The following is a 25841-nucleotide window of genomic DNA, read 5'->3' as shown; positions in this document are numbered from 1 at the left end:
TTGTGAACTTTAATATAGGCAGAAATGAAGCTGGAGATTTTGATACAAGCCAGTTGCAGTATGCTATATTTTTATCTTGATAGCCTTAGTACAATTATTTGGAAAAACCAGGGTTTAGATAAATTACAAGGTTTTAGGGTGGACTGCGGAATAAAGAATTTTATTCCAACAAAAATAATTTCAGTGACACAATCTGAACAACCTTTTGGGATCAGAATTAAAACAGTAAATCCAACCAAGGAAATGAACAGTAGAAATCACGTGGATCAACTCTTTTTATAATCCTATAATGCCAAACAACAAGAGGCCAAGAATGACCCTGAGAAAGAGTGGGGGGGGGGGAAGAGAACATCATGAGGTTGTGATCTGAAGTGCCTAGAAGACCACTAATATTGATTGTTATTTGAAATTGGTGATAAAATGATCAAAGATTTATAGTTAGGGATGGCTGGTATTCTGGAAGATAAATGTGTGAGATCATTAGTAATTGCAAAAGCCTTAACATCTTGATGACCAGTTGGATCCATATGACTAGAAAACTGAACAGTGTATACAGCAATCAGTATCAGATTCATGCTGTTCATTTAGATAAAATATGTTATTCACAGTTTGGCATGCATTCAGTAATAGAGATCACCTAGTGGTCTTGCCTAGTAATGTTATATGATTTAAAAAGATTTAGCAACTTAGGCAGAATTGTGGATATTATTTGTCTCTAAGTTGAGCATAAGCTCGAACCTTAAGGTTGAATACCCAGCCCTTGGTTTTTGATTCAAGCACAAGATCTCTGTATGATCAAAATAAAATCCAGTGAAGCATACAAATTTTATTGAGAAAATTATTCATTATTGCCCTTTTCCTTCATTGCCAATGCCTTGCCTTAGCATTTTTCTCAATACCTGTTTAATTTTGGGATCAGAAGATATAACACAGTAATCGGACCAGGGTAAAGAATAGAAGTCGCACAGATCAACCTTCCCACATCCTGTTATGCCAAACAGCATGGGCTGAGAATGACTGTGGAGAGAAAGAAAGAAAGACTCCATTGGGAAGAGACCATCACCAGTTTGTGATTGGAAGTGCCTAAAGATCCACTGTTATTGAACGTTTACTTCAAAGGCTTGTTGGTGTGAAAAAGATCAAAGGTATTGGGTGTGTGGTTAGGGTTGTCTGGTATTCTTATAGGCAAATGAACAAGCTGTGCGAGGTCATTAGTTAGATTATGGATTAATTTATATTTATCATCATGTTCAGTGTCATTGAAATATACCAATAACCAATACCACTACTCTTGACAACTTTTATTTATTTCTTGTTTTCTGTTCTGACTTCATCAGATTAGTGGTCATCCGCTTTGATCCAGGCCTTAAGTAATAATGCTTTAAAGGTATAAAAAGATGGGTGGCTTCTCAGTTTACTTCTTTGAACAGTTCCCATTCAGCCTTAGTGCTTGTTATAAATCACACCAGGGAGTTGGCATAATTCACCAACTGTTATTATTTAATAGAACTTGAATAATGTTTAAGGCCAACATAATTTCCTCCCTTGAAAAAATTATGAAATTAAATCAATTTCCCATTACCTTATCAGCAGTTATCAAGTCACACATTAATACACTGTGATCACTATCTGCTAATGGTTCCTAATGCAGAAGTTCTCAATACCTGTATGAATCTTTAAAAATGAGGTATAAAATCATTTTGCCCATTCCATTTGTCAGTATAATTTGTCATGATATTCATCACACTTTGGGCTGTAGCAAATCCCTAATCTCATTTTTGATTTCCCATCACTTATTCTGCACCAGGCTGATTGAATAATATCTTCGGTCAGCCTGGTATAAATAAAAGCTCTCATCTGTAGGATATTCTCTTCTTGAATCAGTGTGTTTTGCAATTAAAAGCACGACTCTCCTTCCTTTCCCTTCTGTCACATACAAGGTGCTACCCAAAAGTTCCTGAAATGTATAAAATAAATTAGACTCACTCTGGGTCTTATTCGCCACCATCACCTTCAAAGTAGTCCCATTGAGAGCATAAACACCAATCCCAGTGCTTCTCCCATGATTTGAATGCATCCTGAAAGTCCTTCTTCATCATAGCGTTCAGCACTGCCTGCGATTCAGTTTGGATATCCTCTGTGCTGCCAAACCTTTGACCCTTCAGCTTGATTTTCATTCTTGGGAAGAGGAAGAAGTCACAGGGGACTATGTCTGGTGAATAAGGGGGGTGGGACGATTGTGAGAGATGTGTGGGCTCGCGTGTTGTCATGATGAAGGACCCAGAGCTTTGCACGCCACTACTCTGGTCATTTTCTCCTGACAGCTTCCCTTAACCGCCTCCGGACGTTGCAAAAGAACTTTGCGGAATAGAACAAGGCAGCCAGGAGGGATAAATTCCTTATGGATAATCCCGTCAATGTCCAAAAAACAGATCAGCGAGGACTTCACATTGCTCCTCACTTGTCGGGCTTTCTTCAGTTGGGGCAAAGATGGGCTCTTCCACTGGGATGATTGTTGCTTGGTTTCTGGGTCATACCCATATACCCAACTCTCGTCACCAGTGATGACCGTAGAAAGGAAGCTTTGATCACTCCTGGCCCAGTCCTGAAGATCTCTGCTAACTTCCATGCGATGCTGCTTTTGGTCTTCACTCAGTAACCGTGGCACAAACTTGGCTGCAATCCTTCTCATGTTCAACTCGTCTGACAAAATCCACTGACACGTGCCATATGATAGTCCTACAATGCCACAAATGTCATGGATAGTCTGCCTGTGGTCTTCATGGATTGCTCCCCCAAACTTTTATGACATTTTCTGGGATGGTGCTCAATGGACGCCCAGAGTGATCGTTGTCATCAAACAACATTTGACCGTTTTTAAAATGGTTAAACCAGTAGTAGGTCTGCGTCTGGCCTAAAGCATTGTCACCAAAAGCTTATTTCAACTTCTTATGGGTTTCTGCTGCTGTATCATTAAGAAGAAACAAAACTTGATGCAAGCATATTGCTCTCTCACATCAGCAATCGCAAACTATGCAAAACACACTGCGAAAGAACTGTGCATAAATAATAAATGACTCTATCCAGCCTGATGCCACATGGCACACTGATTCATAAAGGATGCATGCAGTGTTACCTAGCACCACAAAAGTCTGTATAGTTAGGGATGATGTAGTTTATAGACATAGTTCCCGTGCAACATTCAAATTTCGGAAACATTTGGGTAGCACCTCGTATACATATATATATCAAGATATATCTGGCCTAAACATTTTGTATTTATCATATTCAAATTCGGCATCCAGTATATCAGAATGTGTGTTTCTAATATTCCTAGATATCTGCACAAGTTACCAGTACTTTGAATGGTATACAAACACGTGAGAGTCTGTCTTTTCATGTTTTTTGTGATCATGACATATCCCATGTAGTTGCTTGCAGTAACTACCTCAAGAATTTTTCAATGGATATTTCTGTACAGCTATTCACAAGTTCGCCATTACTTTCCTATGCTATACTACTATAGCGCTCAAAGTCATAATGTTATAAGTACTCCCAGAAAGTCCCAAACTTCCACTGCTATTTTTCAAATTACTATACATCAGAATAAGGTGGTTTGTGAAGTGGTGAAAGAAACCACTAATTATTCTTTTAGCCACAGTAAAATTTTTGGTATCTGCATTCCTTGTTTCAAAAAAAAAAGGGAACAAGTTAATTAGACTCACAGAGGGATGTAAGTTTTTCCAAGGATTTTTTCTTTTAAGATGCAAAAAAAAACCACTACCTCATAATCTGACTTGCCTTGGCAGCAAACCCAATCAATTCAACATTCGTGTTCCTGGGCATGCTGAACCCAGGGAGTGAGAAAACAAATTGAGCAGCCTAAAAATTCACTCAACCATATGTCCTTATCTGCCTTAGTCCCTTATATGGAGTACAAAACCATTATATGGCAGGTGTGTATTGACCAGAGGGCATCGGTATGTTCGGAACAAACTCATAATATGCTCTTTCAAATAAAGAAAATGCTACAACTTTGTCCTTGCAAGGACATGCATTGGGCACATGCATTTCATCCATCTTCACTTGTTGAGAGGTGAGGATCCTCCTCACTGATCACATTGTCCCTGTCTACTGACAGTAAAACATCCTCCTTGACTGTCCCCAAAATCAAGCTGGCCAACTTGCAAATTTTATATCTCTTATAATCCAGCATAATTGGACCTGGGTCATATTCTCGGTGATAATGCTAATCTGACTGACTTATTTAGTTTTTTAAAGCAGATTCATTTACATTATCATTTCTGACACATGTCTAGATAAAATGATTGTATTTGTGTAATTACTGTGACAGGAACAATGTGGCTTTAGTTTCCCTTGTGCCAGAAAACTCCCATTAAAACCAATACAAACAGCCCAAATATTTCCATTTATCCTTGATTAGGCAACTTTCATTTTACTTGCTCTAAATTTTCATTTTAGATTGTGACAACAGCTTTAGCTAGTCACAGAGACATATTGTCTCGCTGGTCCAGAGTTTTCACTTCTGAAAATTTTTTCCCCATTCATTCCAATTTTTTTTTTTTTTTGTTTTTTTTTTTTTTTTGTTTTTTTTTTTTTTTTTTGTTTTTGGAAACCCTAAACCTGCAAAGAAACATATTCTCACTGATTTTAACATTTTCCTTCCTTTTCTTTTATTATTATTATTTATTATTTATTTTTTTCATAGGTGGACTTTATTTTACTACTTTAAAAATTACAAGTCACATTTCCTGTCCAATCAGTGTCAACAAGAGTATTGTTCATATTGTTATTTCTTCTCTGTAGTGATTATTGCAGTGGAATATTAGGTCCAGGAGCATGCTAATTATAGATCAGAAATCCATAATGACAAATAAAAACATTTAAAAAAATAAGATACACTTACATCGTATGAACTGACTGTTGAAATTGGTTTATGTAAAGAAGAGGCTAGGGTAATTTAATTAGCAGTTGCATGTTAAACTGCATTGGACCTTTTATGAAGATTATTAAAGAATTGTTTGTATTTTCTAATGCAATGTATTTATTCATAAATCAACGTTCCATGTTAAAAACTGAAGTTAACATGCCATTGGCTAATTTGGGATTCAATCAAACCAGAGTGTGCCATCAACCTTAACATTTTTTAACATGCACATAAGAGAGTGATTTGGGAAGTTCCCAAGGGATAATTCTTTTACACCTGTATGGAAAGGGTTAAGGAGAAATATGCAATATTGTGTATACAGGAATACCTCGCATAGCACGGTTAATTCATGCCAAAAAAATACCGCGCTGATCGAGGTATTATTAGTATGTATTTTAATGTAATGCATTCCGATAATTTGATTATATGGGTCAAGTTACAAAAATATATAGGTATTTGTTTACTATAAATTGATGCACACGAAATTCTTGCAAAAAATGAAACTAAAATGAACTAGTAAATACAGTACAAATTATTTTTATTTTAAAAAATAACTGATCAGCTTAGTTTACACAGTTTTTCTATTCTTTTTATCTGCATACATCTCTTTATAACATTGAATGTCATTCTGCAACGCCTGCCTTACTTTCATACCTCGTTTGATGTTTGGATCTAGAAGAACACTCAGCGCCATTACATTTCTTCTTTCCACTCATATTTGCATACAAAGGTGTAACGTTTTTAAAAAATAATCTTTAATAAACATACACAGCAAAAAATATTTGTACAGCTTACGCACAATCACCACTCGGAATCTGGAGTGTTTACTAATCTGTCAAAGCTAGCAGAGTCCGTATATAATAGGAGATGTGAAAACAGTCAGCGTGGCCTCGAATCCATAACGCATTGGCCTACATGCTGGCATTAAAATACATACATACATATCAAACGTATTGGTGTGTTATGCAGTTAATTTTTTTCAATTTGTAAACCGTGCTATAGCGAAACCCGTGCTGTTTGAAACCATGCTATGTGAAGTATTCCTGTACTAGCTGGTAGTAGCAAGACAATTGCACTGACCTCAGAAAACTGACTAATCACTTGATTTAGAATTTAGACAATATAAAAAAAATAAGTAAAAAGCCATTTACATCCGACATGCAATAGCTGTAAGTAAACTAACTGTAAGTAATACTTTAGCTAACGTAGCTAAAGTATTTTAGCTATGTTAACCTTTAATATTGAAATTAAAACTATTTTAATAGTTTTAATTTCATTAAATAATAATATAAAATACATAATATAAAATATATTAAATTTATTTATTATTCTTAATTTATTATTCTCATTTTGTTTGCAGGTGTTCAAATCATTATCTCACATGAGGCTCCATTGCTTAATTCACACAGATCTGAAACCTTTCCAGTGTCCACAGTGTTCTTATCGTTCCAATGCAAAAGGCAATCTTTATACACACATGCGTAAGCACACAGGAAACTACTTTAAATGTTCACATTGTAGTTTTCAGAGTTGTAATCGCAGTCATTTGGCTGAGCATGAGGTATGTTACATTTTTTTTTTTTTTTTTTTTGATTTTTTTAACATGTAGTTTCTCATCTAATATTAACTAAGTGATATGAGCAAGGCTGTAAGTGGCGGGTATACATGGGTGAATGCCATATATCCTTTGGATTTTTTTAGGTGAATAGCGTATACCTTTTACTTTTGGTTATTGGTTTTGGTTAAAGAAAGCTTTTGGTTATTGAAAGACTTTAAAAACAAATATTAAAATATTTACTGAAAATTAAAAAATAAATTTATTAGAATTTGATTCTTAGACAATACTTAGTTTTATTATTTTTAATATATATATATACATACACACACACAGGTATATGCCATATACCCTCTGGAATTCGATTAATAAGCCTTATATACACAGTATACTTTCTGCTTTTCATAAAATTCATAGAGTATACCTTCTGCTAATTTTTATAAATAAAACATGAAAAAGATTAACATGTGAATACCTGCTGTTTCCATGATGATTACTTCCAAACAACCATCTCTCTCTCTCTCTCTCTCTCTCTCTCATTATATGAATAGTAATATAACTGTAATACGATTTAATAGATATTCAAGTTAAATAATTTTCAGATAATTTTAATTTATATAAAAAAAATTTCTTTTAATTTTTTTAATTAGCATTTTATGCTTTTTTTCAGGCCACCCACACTAATGTCAGACACCCTTGTAAATTATGTCACAATGACTATAATACAGTGAAATCATTAATGAATCATGTGAGAAAATATCATACAGGACCAATGGGTAAAAGATACTTAACATCATTTCTAGCCAAATCTCAACAGCATATGGCTGTGTTGCATGCCTGTTACATCTGTAATCGCAAATTTAAAAAAAAGATTGACAGAGATCGTCATCTATTTGTGCACAATATCCGTGATAGCCCCAATATCCTTCACTGTGGCCTTTGTGATTATACTGCTGCAAGACGTTCATACCTAGAAAATCATCATCGCAAACACAGACTAATATATTCCTGCTATGTTTGTTCTAAGTTCTTTCTTAGTTCTCTGAAACTTCGTAGTCATATAGAAGAACATCTCAACCTTGTTGCCGAGACCTATAACACTCCACAGGTTGAAGCAGTGATCGAAGAGGAATGTCAGCCAGCTAGTAACACTATGTCTTCTGAAGGTTTAGCGCATGACACAAACTTTAGTGGATCTAATGAAATTATTACAGAAAATGCAGATAAAACTCAGGAACATTATATAAATTCTTATGAAACTGTCACTCTCCTTCCTGAAGAAAAAGAAAATTTTTCTAATGAAATTAGTATTAGTTGTTCCACATCAGATCCTCAGGATATATTAACAGAGAACAATATCACAGAAAATGAACTTGATTCTGATATCTGTCAAGGAGATAACCTTCCTGTTGAAGAAAACCCTGCTACCAATCCAGCTACAGAAAACAATACCTTGTGCTCTTCTGATGGTAGGTATCCATTTTTTTCTTAGTTAATAAATATATTAATTTTTTTTAAAGAGGGAACTGAAATATTTAAATTGCAGATTAATGTTAGTATTATAATTTGTATCCTTATTTGTGATATTCTCTAAATTAATGCCAGGTAATACAAAAATGAAAAGTAACACTACGTTAGTCTTCATTTTGCATAAAAAATGTTACTTTTCATTTTGCATTTCAGAGTGCTACATTAATACTTAGTTTATTAGACTCAGTTTAATAAATCTCAGGATAAGCCTTTATTCATTATTCAGTACTTTACCTGAATATTGGTTCCTGCATTCAGTGCATATGCAGAATCTTACTTGCAGGAGCGTGTAAGCATAATTCTTCATTAGTAAGCACAACTTACATGTTATTTCCTTCAAAAGTAAAATTTTTGTTAGTTTTTTTTTTTTTTTTTTAAGGACAGTCTCATAAATTTGGCAAACTTTTTTCCCAGTGCTAAATAGGAACATTCTACTCTTCAGACATTGTATGAGGAATATAGATCAACACTTGTTACCACAGAGCTGTTTATTACTGAAGTATTGTATCAGGAATATATATATTCTCGGTGTTTAATATCAGTAAGTTGCTTGATGTTTACTGAATATAAAAGGTATGGCCTTTTATATTAGAAACTTGCATTCGGAGGAAGTCACCAAAACTGTTCACAAATAAGACCTTGGAAATAAATAATATTCTTTCTAAAATGCATAGTGTACTCTTGTTCCCAAGATATTGTTAATGTATGTTTTTAAGGTAATTCTTGTCTCAAATTTAAGGGTAGTGAGCACAAGTAGTACATGGAAATTAGATTTATTGTACAAGAAGGCTATATAAAACTTGTTTTTTATAACATTAGTTGAATAGCTGTTGCTCTTCAAACAAGTTTCCTAATTAGGAATAGATATTTAAAAGAGTGTGTGTATTTATTAACTTGAGAAAGGCATTCAGCATAATTTTTTGGTGGTCAGATAAGTTCTCTCTCTCTCTCTCTCTCTCTCTCTCTCTCTCTCTCTCTCTCTCTCTCTCTCTCTCTCTCTCTCTCTCTCTCTCTTGTCATTCAGTGTTTTGGATGAAACATCTTTTATTTAGTATACTAAAGCATAATTTAAATGCATTATATAACAAAAATTATTCATATACTGCTCCAAGAATATTGTGTATTGTGTCAAAAGTTCTCTATGAATGGATATCTGCTAAGACACAATTAGGTCTATAGTCTTTTAAATTTACATCATTAGTTAAAATACACCACTTAGGTAAGAGTAATCCATTTTCTATTTGTCACTCCCTATTACTTAGGGAGTGCCCAACTGAAGATAATTCTTTTTTCTTTTTGAAATTGAATATTATTAATATGTAATTTAAAAGTAAGCAAAAGTTCAAGAGTACCTCTAGTGTTAATTATAACTCACCTTATCATAAAAGTATAATCTAAAATCTTTGATGCTTTTATGCTCATTTCTGTGCATTTTATAAGATTTCTGTAAATTAATTTTCATTGATGTGGTTTAATTACTTATAATTAAGTTAAGAAATTGTTTACAAAAATTTAATTATTAGTAATAATATAAAATTGAATTAAAACTGAATTAAATACTGGTTTCCAAAATTAAAGAAAAGCAAATACATGAATGACAGTATCCTGAGAACCATATGAGGTATATGCAGAAAGCCTTTACTCATTTTGAGTATTGTATATCAAGTTTTAATGATAATAGCACACAAAAGTGTTCAAAATAAATTAAATATTTTCGTGATGAGGTTAATTCAGTGAAATATAGAGAAAGTATACTAATGCAGTTTTTTAGGAATTTGATATAGAGAATAAGAAAACAGAGTTGATGCTTGTGGCTTGTCACCGCTATCCTCTTGTTCTTAATTTCAAATTGCCAAATAACATTTTTCATTATAATGACCACATGATTAGCAAAAGGCTGAATATGTTTTTTTGGTGTGAGCCTTTTATTTGATATAAATTATCCTATCAAAGGTAATGGGGCATGTAGTTTTGACCAAAACATGTAATTTATTAAAACAAATTAATAGCATATTGGCCTATCTTTGTCCATAACTCTTTTAATGTGCTACAGAACACTACCAATTCCTAGTAGAAGGTTGGTGGTGTTATCCTCCAGTTCTCCTTCAGAGCATTCTTGAGCTCTATGAACAGAGAGTGCCTTGCCCTAATTCTGCAAGGCACCTCCATAGCCAGGTGGGAAGGAGCAGCAGTGCGTAGCACATGCTTCTTGATTAGACCGGGGTTCAAGCCTGTCACCACCAAATACGGAGGATGTGGAAAGGTCAGGGAATGACCACCGCATATCCCGGAGCAATATGGCCTTAGTTGCTAATGCTCCTAAAAAAAAAAAAAAACCAAAATAACCTAATTCTGCATTCCAGTTCATTCAAAAGAGATTCAGTTGAGCTGGGAATCAAGTTTTGTGCTGGCCAGTGCAGTGTTCTGATGTTAATCACTTCAAACCATGCATTCACAGTTCCTTGCTCTGTGATGTGGAATGTTGTCATATTGGAAGGTGCAAGAGCTACCTCCATAAAATTGCTGTACTGTAGAATACATAGAATCATTCATAACAACAGTATATGGTGCTGCATTCATGTTTCCATTCACTGTGCTTAATCCATACCATGAGAAATGCTCACAGACCATGACACCTCATCTTTATAGTTAGGATAATACACTTAAGCAGTAAGCATTCTCCAGGCATTCTTTATACTCAAACACATCCATCAGATTGAAAGAGTGTGTAATATGTTTCAAATGCTCTATAAGACTAATTTCTGTTGATGTACAGTCCAGGTTCGGTGTGACTTGCACCATACCAGTCAACAATCTGCCTTCATTTTTGCTCTCAAAGGCTTGTGAGCTGCAGTCCATCCATGAAAATTCATGGAATGCATCTCTACTTATTATTCATTCATTTTTTTCATTTATTGAGTAAAGTGGCCCCTAGCCAAAAAAACTGGCAAATCTGCCATATATATAGAAATAGTATAGTACAGTATACAATTATTTACAATACAAATTTCACATTCCCATTACAAATCAACTGTTCTGTGCAATGGTCATCCTCTCAGCTACAGCACAACAACCTGGCAAGTAGGCTACAACAGAAACCGATGAAGAGACACTATCCACAGATGAGCACAAACATCACATCCTAGAGACTGATCATCACGAGCTGGACAAGTAGGCTACAACAGAAACCAATGAAGAGACACTTTCACAGTGAGCACAAGCATCACATCCTGGAGATTGATCATTGCCAGTATTCTGCAAAAGACGAAGAGTTCAACGAACAGCCATCTACCAGCAGCCAGAGAGCTCAACAGAAGTTACCTCATATTAACCAGCAAAACCAAGCTGGAAAAAGGTGTTATTGCAGGATCAAATCCAAGAAAATCAACTAAAGCTTCTTGCCAACTGCTTCTTGCCACCCACCCATTAAGGAAACAGAATACCAACATCCTGTTCACCTCTACAAAGAATTTTCTCTGTTCCTATATAAAAATTAACATACTGTTTTGTGTAAAGGCCGCTACACACGTTCAGGTAAACTTGTCAGTTATGCCTGCAGAGGCACGCCTGTACAGGTCTACTGGACACCCATAGTGCATCCACACACTACTGTAAACCTGTCACCATTCATTCAGTCGGCTGACCATGGCATCGACAGGCGACGTTTTAGCAATAGTTGGCTTATTATTTGCAACAAAATGTTTTAAACATAAAATAAAACGTAATATATGGTGCAAAGAATGGTTGAAAAAAAGAAGTTTATTTACATGTGAACCTGTTATTGTTATTTGGTTTTTTAGGAGCATTAGCAACTAAGGCCATATTGCTCCGGGGATGTGCGGTGGTCATTCCCTGACCTTTCTGCATCTTCCGTATTTGCTGGTCACGGGCTCGAACCCCAGTCTAATCAAGAAGCGTGGGCTATGCACTGCTGCTCCTGCCCACCTGGCTACGGAGGCGTCTGTAAACTTGTAGGCACACTATAGCCAGTGTAGCTTATGCGCCATTAAACACCCATAACACACACACATGTGAACTTAAATGAAGTGCAGTTGGCCCCTAAAGATTGGCTAAAGATTGGCATAATGAATGAATAAACTTATTTAGAGCTTCTTTCATTAGTTACTCCAGTAATTAAAAAAAAGACTATACTGTTATGAGGATGGCCATTTCACCGCACAAGAGATTTAACTGCAACTCTGAGATTTCTTGCAACTGGAAGAAGTTATGAAGACCTTAAATTTTCGACAATAATTTTAGCAAAATTCTCAGAAAAATCCCCCAGATTTATTAAGATTTGATAAAATAATATAGTAATGAATTTTATTATTGTTGTTTTTATAAATTATATTTATTGACACTCTGGCATTCAAAGTTAAAATTTACTTCTAATGCAGGCAATTTTTTTATTAATCGGTGACAAAATTAATAGTGAATTTTTTTTCATAGAAGTTATGTAATTATTAATGATAGTCGAATAGGGAAATCCCCCAGTCTGGCAGTGCGCCTGCCACATCACTACACACGCTCCAGTTTGCCTGCATAGACCACTCCGGTTCAGGCAAATCGAATGATTTTTCATATTTCCTCCGGTTGCCTGTGCAGTTTTATCATCCACACGCTCCAGTAGACCTGTACAGGCATGCCTGCGCAGGCATAACTGACAGGTTTACCCGAACGTGTGTAGCGGCCTTTAAGAAGAGGGTACAGTCCATCAATTCATCCATTATTCAACCTTAACTCTTCCAATTGCAAAAGTATATTCCTTCTGAATTTGCAAAATTTTGAAAGGCAATAAAATTTTCCCTTGTTTTAATAAGTAATGGCTCAATCCCATCAACCAGACGAGTTACACTATCAACATTATTCAGTAAATCCAAACGCAAATCAGCATATTCTAAACAATTAAACACAACATGTTCCCATGTTTCCAGATCACCACATGTACAGTTGCATCTTGCTACAATTCCAAGACTATTCAGTTTAGCAAAAATTGATCCATGACCTGTTAGTAAGAATGTACAACATAGATTTGGTACTAACCAGATTGGTTTAATATAATTTGCACCATTGTTTGTTAGTTATTTGGTTTTTAGGAGCATTAGCAACTAAGGCCATATTACTCTGGGATATGCGGTGGTCATTCCCTGACCTTTCCGCATCCTCCATATTTGGTGGTCACGGGCTCGAACCCCGGTCTAATCAAGAAGCGGGTGCTATGCACTGCTGCTCCTGCCCACCTGGCTACGGAGGTGCCAATTTGCACCATTAACACAAGAGAAAAATTTGAATGTTATTCTACCTTTTTCCGAACAATTCCATCTGTTTTGCCATTTTTGTAAAAGGAGCTCCCAAATTCTCTTCTTTTTGTTTCTCAAGTCATTTAAAGTGTTAAATTCGATGCCCAACAACTTAGATTTTATACCTCTTCTCAAATACAGTGAAACTTCTCCTAACGGACACCTCCCATTAATGGACATCTCTCTGCAACGGACATTTTCAAATTCCCCAACTTGCCTCCATTGGTTTTAACGTGTTTGCAGCTTCTGTCTAGCGGACATTCTCTGTAATGGATGCGGGCAGGCAATCTGCACTATTTCGTTTAGATTAGCACTTAATTTGATCTCCCTATAACGGACAGCGGGCGAGCTTACGGCCCTTTTTCTAGGAACGTTTCTTCCACGTATTGCCTCAATCGTGTGTTTATTTTCTATTTCCGATTGTCTGAATTTTATCAAGGTTCTAAACCCTTTTTCAAGAATTTTAAGGCACGCGTAAAACTTCTGATGAATTCGGTGTGTGCAGGGGCGGGAATATGGCCGGCCTTTCGTCTTTTCAGTTTCAGTTTTCAGTTTGTTCAGTGTCGTGTGAAGTGCACAATGTCTTCTCGTAAACATTTAACTTTAAAAGATAAAAGTCGAACTCATTAATGCGTATAATCGTCAAAAAAATAGTGTTCGCAATCTTGCTGCAAAATTCAAAATCAGGAAGACGCAGGTAAGCGACATCCTAAAAGAAAAAAAGTGAACTGCTCAAACAATTTTGGCAACACGGAAATGATCAGGTTCAAAAATCATTCCGAAAACTGTTGGACTTCAAATTGACAATGTTACATGTGAGTGGTTTTGTCGCGAACGTGCTAAAAAAATTCCCATTAATGGGCCTATTATTAGGGAAAAGGCTTTGGAGGTTGCGAAATCTATGGGAGTAAATGAGTTCAAAGCTTCTGTGGGATGGCTAGACAAGTTCAAAACTCGGCATAAAATTTCTTGGAAAACCGTAAGTGGTGAAGGTGGATCTGTTGATACTGGGGTTGTAACAGAGTGGACCGTCCAATTGGAAGATTTATGTCGTGATTTTGAAGCTAAAGATATTTACAACTGTGACGAGACAGGGTTGTTTTTTAAAGCTCTTCCTGAAAAAACAATGAGTCTAAAAAACGAAAAGTGCCAGGGCGGAAAAATTTCTAAGGAACGCTTGACTGTACTATTGTGTACAAATATTCTGGGAGACTTTGAACAACCTCTTGTTATAGGAAAACTACAAAATCCTCGTTTCAAGGGCATAAAGTTGAATCTTTTGAATGTTGACTGGAAGTCTAATAAAAAAGCGTGGATGACACGAGATATCATGAGCGAATGGATAAGTCACTTTAATGAAAACATGATTCGTCAAAACAGAAAAATTATTCTTTTCATGGATAATGCTGCATCTCACCCGCACATTGAATTGTCCAACATTCAAATCGTTTTTCTGCCACCAAACACATCTGCAGAGTGTCAGCCCTTGGATCAAGGGATAATAAAAAATTTTAAACTTCACTACAGAAAACGTGTTTTAAGACATCTCATTGCAAACATAAACAATGTAACATGTGCGAGTGACCTTTCAAAGAAAATCAGCATCCTAGATGCGATTCAATGGATTTTCTCTTCATTAAACGTAATTAGAAAACAAACTGTCGTGAACTGTTTTGTAAAGTCTGGCTTCTCAAACGCAAAAATTGAAGTTGTGAATAGCAATATGGAGTACCAAGAAGAACAAGAACTTCAACATTTATTGATAATGTACGATACTTCCGCTACAAGTAACCCTAGCTACAAAGATATAGACTCGAACCTCACTACAGAAGATGGTGCTCTAGATATCAACGACATTATCATCGATATTTTTCAAGAAGTTCCTCATGAGGATGAAGAAATGGAAGGAGGTCATTCTGTCGAAGAACATATTAACGACGAACCACCGATGAAAATAGAAGAAGCACTCATACAAATCAATCGTTTAAAAATGTTTTTCGCCGCTGAAGAAGATACTGAAGGACTTTCGATAGTTTCTTCACTCCAAACAAATGTTGAAAACAAAATTATCAGCCGGAAGAAGGTGCAGAAGAAAATAAGTGATTACTGTATGTATTTTTCTTAAGATAAAGTCATAATATGCATAGCGCAATTATATGTATATTATTTACAAAAATATTGTGCAAAATCTGTATATAATTTAATTTAATTTTACATTAAACGTTTAACGATTGTTCTTTCTTTCTTTTTTTTTTTTTTTTTTTCCCTCCCTCAGACTGCTTGTTAGCGGACACTTCTCTCTAACGGTCACATTTTCGTTCCCCATGGTTATCCGTTAAAGGGAAGTTTCACTGTAACAGGATAGGCTTCTAAACACTAACTGCAAATCAAGTGGCATTTTTCCAGCTAACACTTGCAAAGCTTCTGTGAAAACCATTCTGCAGGCCATTACCATTTTGATTAACATAACTCGATGTATAGAATAGAGCTTTCTGGTGTTGCTTACTTTGATTGCATAGCCAACCCAGATGGATGCACCACACATAACAATCTGCAGAAAAATGCAATTAAAAATCAAATGGGGTGCTTTATTCACTTTCTCTGATATACAATTAATATGCAGGATAAAGTTCAAGCCACTAGCAATACATATTCTCAAGTATTTAATCATTAACACCTTCTGTAAGGAAATACCATTCAATCTTACGAGCAGAGGTCTACTAAGAGCCAATTTACCTTTCAACATCATAATTTTAGTTTTGGATGTAGAGATTGTCAACCTATGTAAATTGCACCATTTGCATAATTCTTTCAATATGCAATCAGATCTCATTTCAAGCTATTTTCTGGTGTTTCCGTGCACAAGTATTACCATATCATCTGCATAAGCTGTTGAGTGTGAGTGGTCAAATTCTCTCTTGAGCCAATCTTCCAAAACTAAGTTCCCCATTAAAGGACCAAAGACAAATCTCTGTGGACAGCCTCGAGTCACACGATGCATAATTGATCCAAAATTCGACTTAACTGTTACCTCTCCCTCCAGTAGGTCCATACCTGGATATTTGTTATTTTTAATGGACTTAACAACTGTGAGAAGTTCATCATGGGTAAAGGGTAATTCTTCAATGTCGCTACCATACGACTCATTCAATGCCTGCATATGACGATGTTCTAGATTAACACATGGGTTATCAGCCCTGTTATCATTACCTATAAAAGGTGATCTAAGATTGCACATGTGGAATCTTCCCAACTACACGTCTCAGTGGTGCCCTTGCCAATAGAATATATAACAGCAGCAGCTGCTCTGAATTTGCCAGTACAAATTTTATAAACCAATCCCCAGTGATCATTATTTCCTGCTATTTTCACCAATGTTTTCCAGCAGTCATATTTCTATTTAGCGATAGTGGACATACTTATTACGAAGACTTTGATAGTTTTTCTTTAATCGAGTAACTTCCAAGGCACTTTCCCTTATGTTAGCTCTTCTGAAATTGCTTGCTAGCCTTATTAACCTGTTTTTTCAATAGAGTAAACTGAGGTATCCACCACTTAACTGGTCTATGTTTTATCTGTTTCCATTTCATAGCAGCTACACACGCATCATAGATAAGTTTTTGCAAAAACCCCACAGAGTTCTCACCTGTCATGTTAGATAACTCTCTGATCGCAATCGTAGTCCCCTGAAGACTTCTCTCAAAGTTATCTCTATTTGCATACTTAACAGAAAAGTGCTGTAATTGGTTCAAGCTAACACTGTTTTCCATATGTGTATTGATTTCATAAAATATCACATAATGATCACTCAATACCCAGTCAGATTTTACTTTCCATACACAGACAAATCTAGCACCAATTGAGTTTGTAAGAGTTACGCCTATGTTTGATTCACCATTTACTGTCCAAAAGGTGGACTCCTCCCCAGGTTGATTGTGAACCATAAGCTTCCGCTCCACTATCATATCATCTAAAGCCTTCCCTCTGTAGCACACGCTTCTTGATTAGACCGGGGTTCGAGCCCGTCACCACCAAATACGGAGGATGCGGAAAGGTCAGGGAATGACCACTGCATATACCGGAGCAATATGGCCTTAGTTGCTAATGCTCCTAAAAACCAAATAACAACAACAATAACAGCCTTCCCTCTGTGATCGGTAGTGCCTCTGAACCAAAGTGAACTCGTGGCATTAGAATCAATTGCAAACAATACAGGCAAATCTCCTAGCTTATCAAGGACACTATCCATATAAACTAAATATGGCTGAATTCCAGAGTTGTATTTAAAATATATTGAAACAAATACAAATGCACCAACAGTAGACTGAATGTTAACACAAACTGCATGACTGCTACATAAGAATTCAGTTTTGGTTAATACTAAATCAGAATTAAAAACAATTACTGTAGCTCTCACTCCTGGACAAGGATTATATATGACCCTACAAGAAAGAGGATAACCAACTATCTTATCATTCACATAATAAGGTTCTTGGTTGCAAGCAACATCGATATTTTCTCGTTGACATACAATTTTTATTTCATCCGCAACAGATCGAGAATAACTGCACATTCAGCTGCATTATTTTCAAACCTATAAACGAACTTATAACTTGAGTGTACTGATTTGAGTTACAGTAATTCAGACTATTGGCCATAGTTATGAAAGGAATCAGCCATACACAGTTTAAGTACTCTTTGATATTCTGGGCACTTTTTGTCACGAACAGAATGGTCCCCCACATGATTTCTAGCAATACGGTTTGAACACGCAGCCTCTTAATGTATTTGCAATTTTAATATGTATGGCCTTTCCCAGCACAATGGCTGCATATAGGATCTTGTCATCTACATGTTTTGGTAGTATGCCCAAAACCCTGACAATTGTAACATACAGTCACAAGATACAAATTGTTTAACCTGTATGATATCAGTCCAACAAACAAGTGCTGCTGTTGCATTAGAAACATTCTAATTCTTTGTGAAACCTCCAAAATCCATTTATTCCCGGAATCACTCCTGTTTACTTATGAAGCGAACAGTGACCTCAGCAACCGATCTCCTCTTTTGTCAATCCCAAATGCAAAAGATTTTTCTCATACATGTCACATAGAAGATCATCCTTCTGAACTTCCTTACTAACATCATACACAATTAACTTCATTCCAGGTCTTTTGGCAAATCCAAAAGCTAATCCAAGCCATGTCAATTGTTCGCACTTTTTTATTTCTTCTGTCTTTTTTAGTTTGCGTCTCTAAAATAATTTCACGATCAAATACTTTTCTTACCTTCCATATCCTGACTCCTCTCAACGAGTTTCTCATTACCTTATCCACAGCAATTCGGACATCTTCGCTATTTTTAAGTACAGAGTCGTCATTAGCTTGAATTAATAAAACATGCTCATCGTCATATGATCTAGCCACTTCATCGTCTGAGGAACTCACATTCAAGCCCACGTCTTTTGCAACAGAAGTTACGTCACTCTTAACTACATCACTATAAAGTTTCAAATTTTGTTGATTATCCATATCTTGCCTATAATTCTCAGCGGATTCATGCATACATTGTATCCATTCCTTAAATTTCTCATTCTGTATTCCAAGTTCTAAAACCATGGCTTCAAGAAGATCCCATCAAGACAGTATCCCTCTCATTGATACCACTCTCCTTGGCAAAAAGGAAATCTTCCAAATTTTTGCATAATTTAAATGTTATTTCTGTAAAGCTATGAGCATTATCTCCTCCAAAATCACCATCTGCATGAGGCAGTTTCTCTCCCCAGAAGAAATCATGTTTTTTTTTGACAACAGGATTAAAATTCATGTTTTCATTCCTAATTTATTTTGAACATGATGACAAGATACTCGCTTCAGTGTCATTCCCTCTCTCAATTTTAGCTGAAGAATTTTCATTTTTCTCAGCCAAATTCATATCACTCTGAACATTTTTCTTAACTTTACGTAATTCCTTATCCCAATCATTTTTAGGCGTATTGATCTTGACTTTCCTCTTATTATTTCGTCTTAAAATGGGAGACCTACTGCAAGATGAACACAGTGATCCAACTGAACTTTCTTCCCTACCGTAGTATAACCGCCTTTGACAACGTGTTTTGATGGAATATTCAGGAGATCTACGTGGTGTCAAAAGTGCAATGTCCTTATTATCCCTATTATTGCTTTCTACATCAGCATGTTCGTGAGGCAACAAGAGGGAGCAATACTCTTGATCTGATTATCAGTAGTGATTCTTCATGCATTAAGAATCTGCAGATAAATGAACCACTAGATGGCAGTGATCACAGTGTGTTGAAGTGGGATTTACTCAAGGAGGTAACTACCATCAGAGGTAAAGGGAAGGGTTTTTGTTTTCGTAAAGGTGACTATGATGGTCTGAGACAGTATTTAAATTCTATACAGTGGGATCAACTGATGATGTTACCAACAGCAAACTCAAAATGGGAAGCATTCAAGGAACTAATCTTGGAGGCTACCAGGTATTACATTCCAACTAAGAAATATTGTTCAAGGTTTAGGCCTAAATGGTTGTCAGATGAACTAATGAGACATGTGGCAGAGAAGAAAAATGGATGGGATACATACAAATTAATGGGTGACATGGAAGCCTATGATAGATATAAGTTGGTCTGTAACCAAGTCACAAAGGAGATTAGGCAGGCAAAGGCAGACTATGAAAAATCCTTGGCAAAGGATGCAAAGAAAAACAGAAAAGAGTTCTTTACCTATTTAAACTCAAGAAGGAAAGGGCTGAATCAGATTGGTCCACTGGATATTGATGGTTCAACAGTTGAGGATCCTGCTCAGGTGGCTAACAATCTAAACGAGTATTTTGCATCTACATTCACGCATGAGGAGTTATACAGGAAGGAGAATGATGTAGGTAAAGTAAACATTGGCAGTGAGCTGGATGATTTTGTAATAACTGAGAGGAAAGTGGAGAAGAGATTGTTGAGGATAAACATAAAAAAAGCACCGGGGTGGATGGGATCTATCCAGTTATATTAAAGGAGGCAGCAAAGGAAGTATGCAAACCCCTAGCCATAATTATGAGAGCTTCTTTGGACTCAGGGGAGGTACCCATAGACTGGAGATGTGCAAATGTAACCCCAATTCACAAAGGAGGATCAAACGCTGACACAAGTAATTATAGACCTGTTAGTTTAACTTCTGTTCCATGTAAATTAATGGAAGCACTGGTTAAAGAAGCACTGCAGGATCATCTAGACAAGAATTCAGTTATAGCTCAGACGCAGCATGGTTTTGTTAAGGGCAGGTCTTGCCTGACCGATTTGATTGGATACTATGATGTAGTCACAAAAGAACTGGATGCAGGGAATAACTTTGATATTATATATTTGGATCTTAGAAAGGCTTTTGATGCTGTTGCACATGGAAGACTGCTGCACAAATTGGAGCAGTGTGGCATTGGAGGCAAATTGCTGCTATGGATAAGGGGATGGTTGAGTGGAAGAAGACAGAGAGTGGTAATCAATGGACACTGCTCAACATGGACTAATGTTATTAGTGGAGTTCCTCAGGGTTCAGTGTTGGGTCCGTTGTTGTTTTCGGTGTTTATGAATGATATTGATGATGGGATATCAAGCTTAATGTCCAAGTTTGCAGATGATACAAAGGTTGGCAGGGTTGTTAAGGACACTACTGACGCTATGCTGCTGCAACAGGATCTGGAAAGGTTGAACAGATGGGCTGAGAGGTGACAAATGTAAAGTACTACATATGGGAAATAGTAACCCCAGAGCAACATATCAACTCTGCGGTACTACACTGACAGTGGCAGAGAATTAACGGACCTGGGGGTGGTTGTGCAGGCAGATATGAAGTTCTCTGAGCAGTGCAGACGAGCTGCAAGAGTAGCTCGTGGTGTCTTGTCAATGATATACAGGAATTTTTCTAGCAGGGTTAAGGAGGTGATTATTCCCTTGTATAAGGCAATGGTTAGGCCACATCTTGAGTACTGTATACAGGTCTGGAGGCCTCATTTCAAGAAGGATGTAGAGCTGCTGGAACGGGTATAGAGAAGGGCAACAAGATTAGTGAATGGAACAAAAGGTTGTTCTTACGAAGAAAGGCTTAAGTTTTGCAAATTACAGAGTCTGGAGACTAGGCACCGGCGAGGTGATCTGATAGAGGTGTATAAGGCTTTGAATGGTTTGAGCATGCTCAATGCCAATGGGATTCTTCATCTTGCTCAAAATAATCACCTGAGAGGACATAAATTCAAATTGAGGAAGGACGGATGTCGGATAGATGTGCGGAAATTTGCCTTTGGCCAGCGGGTGGTTGGTTGGTGGAACCGACTTCCGTCACTTGTTGAAGTTGATAGCCTAAACAAATTTAAGGCTCAACTGGACAGGTATTTCGAACGAACGGAGGGGTGACATGGGAGTGGTGTGTGTGTTTTTTTTTTTTTTTTGGCTGATGCTGAATAAGCTTGCTTTCTTGCATCATATGCCTCTACTAATGCTAATGCTAATTATCCTCACTATCCATTTCTGTTAACATGATAGCTTTACCCGTGAGAACCTCCCATTCCAACGTCTTCTCAGCTACACCTCCAAAGATAGTGGCCTCAGAAGATTCTTTGTTTTGACTTAGTGACAATTTACCTCGAGATATACTTGGATCCTGAAATTCTAGCTTACGTGAAGAATTCCAATTCTTCCTTAATCTACGATTGATCATTTAATTATTTTCTTATTGAAAATGATTAAATGATCAATCGTAGGACACAATCATGTTGTGTCCTGTAGGACTTTGCTGCTCACTGGGGTTACATTCCCAAACATAAAATGTGGGAAAAGGGAGATTTAGGTTCTTGACTCACAAAATATTATGTATAAAATATATTTCAGTGCTATATACACACACACACACACACACACACACACACACACACACACACACACACACACACACAGGTGTTCAAAGAAAGTGCATCACCTAGGTAGGATTTTCGCAATGGTATGTTACATTAATGACTAGCATCACAAATAGAAATTATAAAAAAAAGATACTTATTAATAGTTAAGGCAAAGCTAAGTAATATTTGACAGGTGCTCTGAAAATATTCCAAAATGAGCATTTGCAACCTTTATATAACAGTTTTAGTAAACATGACAATTATGGCTGAAATGTTATCAGAAGCCCTCAATTTGCTTCAGTTTAGTTTATCATTTTAAATGGAAAACAAAATGAAATGTTCACCAGGTGCAAACTAGTATTTAGTTGAACCGCCTCTGGCCCTGATTACAGCAGCACACCGTCAAGGCATTGACAAGATCAATTTCTGAAGATAATCAATTGATAGTTCGTGGTTACAAACACAAATTATCAAGTTCACGAAGGGTCTTTGGTTTCTTTCTGGCAACTGCAGATTCCACATGATGCCAACAGTTCTCTGTAGGATTCAGATCCGGGCTGTTTCCTGGCCAGCTAAGAGTTGTAATGGACCGTTCTTCCAACCATTTTTTCACCTGTAACAAATATAAACACATTACTGTCGAAACTCTAATGCAGAGATAAAGCTAAAGTAACTACAGAAGTTTCTACATACACTTTACGCCCAATGACAAGGAGCAGAGTCATCCTGAAAGATGCAGTTACTTGGCAGGTTGAAATGGTTTCTAATGGTTGGCAGCAATTTGCCTTCCAATATAGCCAGGTATCTATTGGCATTTACGGAACCTTTTATAAACTGCAGATGACCTACTCCGCGATATGAAATGCACCCCCATATCATTTGGTTGGTAGGGAATTTCACTGTAGACACGTACAGTCTGGATGGTATTCTTCACCATGTCTATGGTGAATCATTTGTCTCCCATCAGAACCATGCAGGTTGAATTTCTTCTCATCTGAGAAGATAACTGACTTCCACTGCTTGGGAGTCCATTTGACGTGCTCCTTACACCAAATTAATCGAGCCTTTTTCATTATTTGTGTGAGGAGGGGTTTCTTCTTAGGACAACGGGCTACAAGTTCATTTTTGAAGAGGCGTATTCTGACTGTTACTGCACTTACTACCGCTCCTGTATGTTCTTCCCATTCTCTTTTCAGCTCAGACAAAGAAGCTTTATAGTTTTTAAGGCATAAACACTTCAAAACGCAGTCCTGTTTTGGTGTAGAGATTCGTTTGCATCTGGTCTGGTTCCTGTTTTTTATCAGCAGAACCAGTATTCTTGAGTTTGGAAAGAAATCTGCTTACTGTCAACTGATTACAAGACCCTCTGTAAGCAATATGACGGGAAGAACATCCTTCCTCACGTAAAGCAACAATAGCATTCTTCGTGGCATCAACTGCACATAACTCACTATCCTGACACAAGCAAGGAATGACTGCAACTCTTGCAGAGCGTGCTTATATAGTTGAAAGTAACAGCTGATGGAATATTATGTCATCACTTACGCGTATCAATCTTATCTAATACAATCTGTAAGAAATATTGCTGTATACAGCAGACTCTCGATTTACAGGGATCGGATTAACCGGGACACTTAAAGATTCCAAATTTAAAAAAAAAAAAAAAATTCAACCAGAAATCTTATACAAAATTCAAGTAATAAATATAAAGGTATAAACAGATGTTTTGCAAGTTGTAAATAAGCAACAAGTAGAATTATAAGTCGTCATTGGGATATTAGTGTGCCTATTATCTTGCAACCCCGCTGTCTTCACACTCGCCACTCAAAAAAAAAAAAGAAAAAAAAAGAGAACAAATGTTTAGTTTGTTTTAGTGCATTGCACCAATTGTTGTGTTCCATTGCACCGCAAAAAGACAGATTTTGTTTTGTTATTTATGTCAGGGATGTCGAAATTTTTTTTATAATAAAAAAATTTTTTTTTTTGTTTAGAAATCATGAAAATGATGGGTAAACGCAAAAGAGTTGCGCTTTCAGTTAAACAAAAATTTGAAATTATTCAAAAGTTTAAAAATGGTGCATCTATTAAATCTCTAATGAACCATTATAATGTTGATGACCAAACCATACACAACATTGTAAAAAATATAGGAAAGTTATAGACTTGAAATCGACATCGCAGAAAATAAAGGGAAGCATCATATTGGACACGCGAGTAGTGCGTGGTAAGTTTTTTATCCATTGCCATATTTTTTTACGTAGCTTGCTGAACATTTTTCGATACAGTAAGTCCCCGACTTACAAAACTATGGATTTACGTAAATTTTTTTTCACTCAAATTTTTTTTTTTTTAGGATTGTAAAATTTAAAACAAACAAAAAAAAAAAAAAAAAATAAGCAATCAATAACAACGATCACTGCACGCACAAATTGCACAAGTGAGATATGAAGTAACAAGCAAAAAAATAGGAAAGAAGAGAAGATTCTTACAATTTATTTGTGGTTTTTTTTTTTTTATATGACTAAAGATTTCAGTGAAGGAGCAATGCATTTCGCCATAAATAATGTAAAAACACACACAATTCCAGCTATCAGTGTTATCACAAATACAATAAGATCGAGTTTACTACCTGTTTATAATTAAATGCACGAACAGAAAAGTCCAATTACATGGAAAGTGCAAATTGTTTTTATTGTTTTATGGTAGTGACCTCCAGAAATGTGCTTTAGCAAAATGTGAGCTCGCACAGGGTGATAATACTGAGTTTTCGCCTAAACCCTGTGAAGTTCTTTACAGAAAATTTCATTTTGACCATTATCATGGTGCCGACTAAGAGAATAAGTGACAGCACTACTAGTAAATCCACCAATAAAAGGAAAGCGATCGATTTGGATCAGAAAATTAAACTAATAAGGATGTATGAAAATGGTCAAACATTAACAAGTATCGCGTGGAATTCAGATTTGTCAATAATAATATAGTAGCAATATGTTACTAGTCATTCCCGAGTTACGTAAAACTCGATGAAGTAAGAAGTCCTGGAACGTATCTCTTGCGTATGTTGGGGGCTTATGTATTTTTGGATTATCCGGGATTTGTTTTTTACCATCTATCCCGGAAAATTGAGAGTTTACTGTACCTACATTATTCAGACCACAATTACAATTTTAAGGGGTGATGCACTTTCTTTGAACACCAGTGTATATATATATATATATATATACAGTCGATTCTGGTTATTTGGGACACATCGGGACTAATGATACGTGCATTTTGGCCCAATTAAGTGGCTGCCCCAATTAGCTGAAGTTTCATGTAAATAGTTAAAAATACAATGAACCCCCACTTTACAATTGGTTCACTGTACAATCAAATCATGTTACAATGGACTCACCATAGTAAAGTACCGTTCACTGTACGATGTGTAGTAAGTGCTGGTCATTGTGATCACGTTTGTGAATTGAATTTTAATTCTATTAAACAGCAATTCTAATTAGTGAAAATTGGAGGAATATTATCCACAGGCTATAAAAGTAAAGATATATTAAGCACAAATTTATCCTTTATTACCTTACCAATTAAAAATTTAAATGATACGTGAAAA

General features: G+C 36.2%; 1 protein-coding gene across 1 annotated transcript in view; it reads left to right on the top strand.

The window, feature by feature from the left end:
• LOC150078880 (uncharacterized) overlaps positions 1-25841 on the top strand; it is a 187684-nt gene that overhangs the window by 99524 nt on the left and 62319 nt on the right. The window contains exons 8-9 of the mRNA XM_090382881.1: positions 6309-6509; positions 7174-7972. Coding sequence (XP_090239007.1) covers positions 6309-6509; positions 7174-7972 — 1000 coding nt within the window. The remainder of the gene's footprint in view (positions 1-6308; positions 6510-7173; positions 7973-25841) is intronic.

This window comes from Mastigoproctus giganteus, chromosome 10 (assembly GCF_048544385.1).
Source record: "Mastigoproctus giganteus isolate SK-2022 chromosome 10, ASM4854438v1, whole genome shotgun sequence".
Classification (NCBI taxonomy): Eukaryota; Metazoa; Arthropoda; class Arachnida; order Uropygi; family Thelyphonidae; genus Mastigoproctus; species Mastigoproctus giganteus.
The sequence above is the reverse complement of the archived record's forward strand: the minus strand, read 5'-3'. Positions and strand labels throughout refer to the sequence as shown.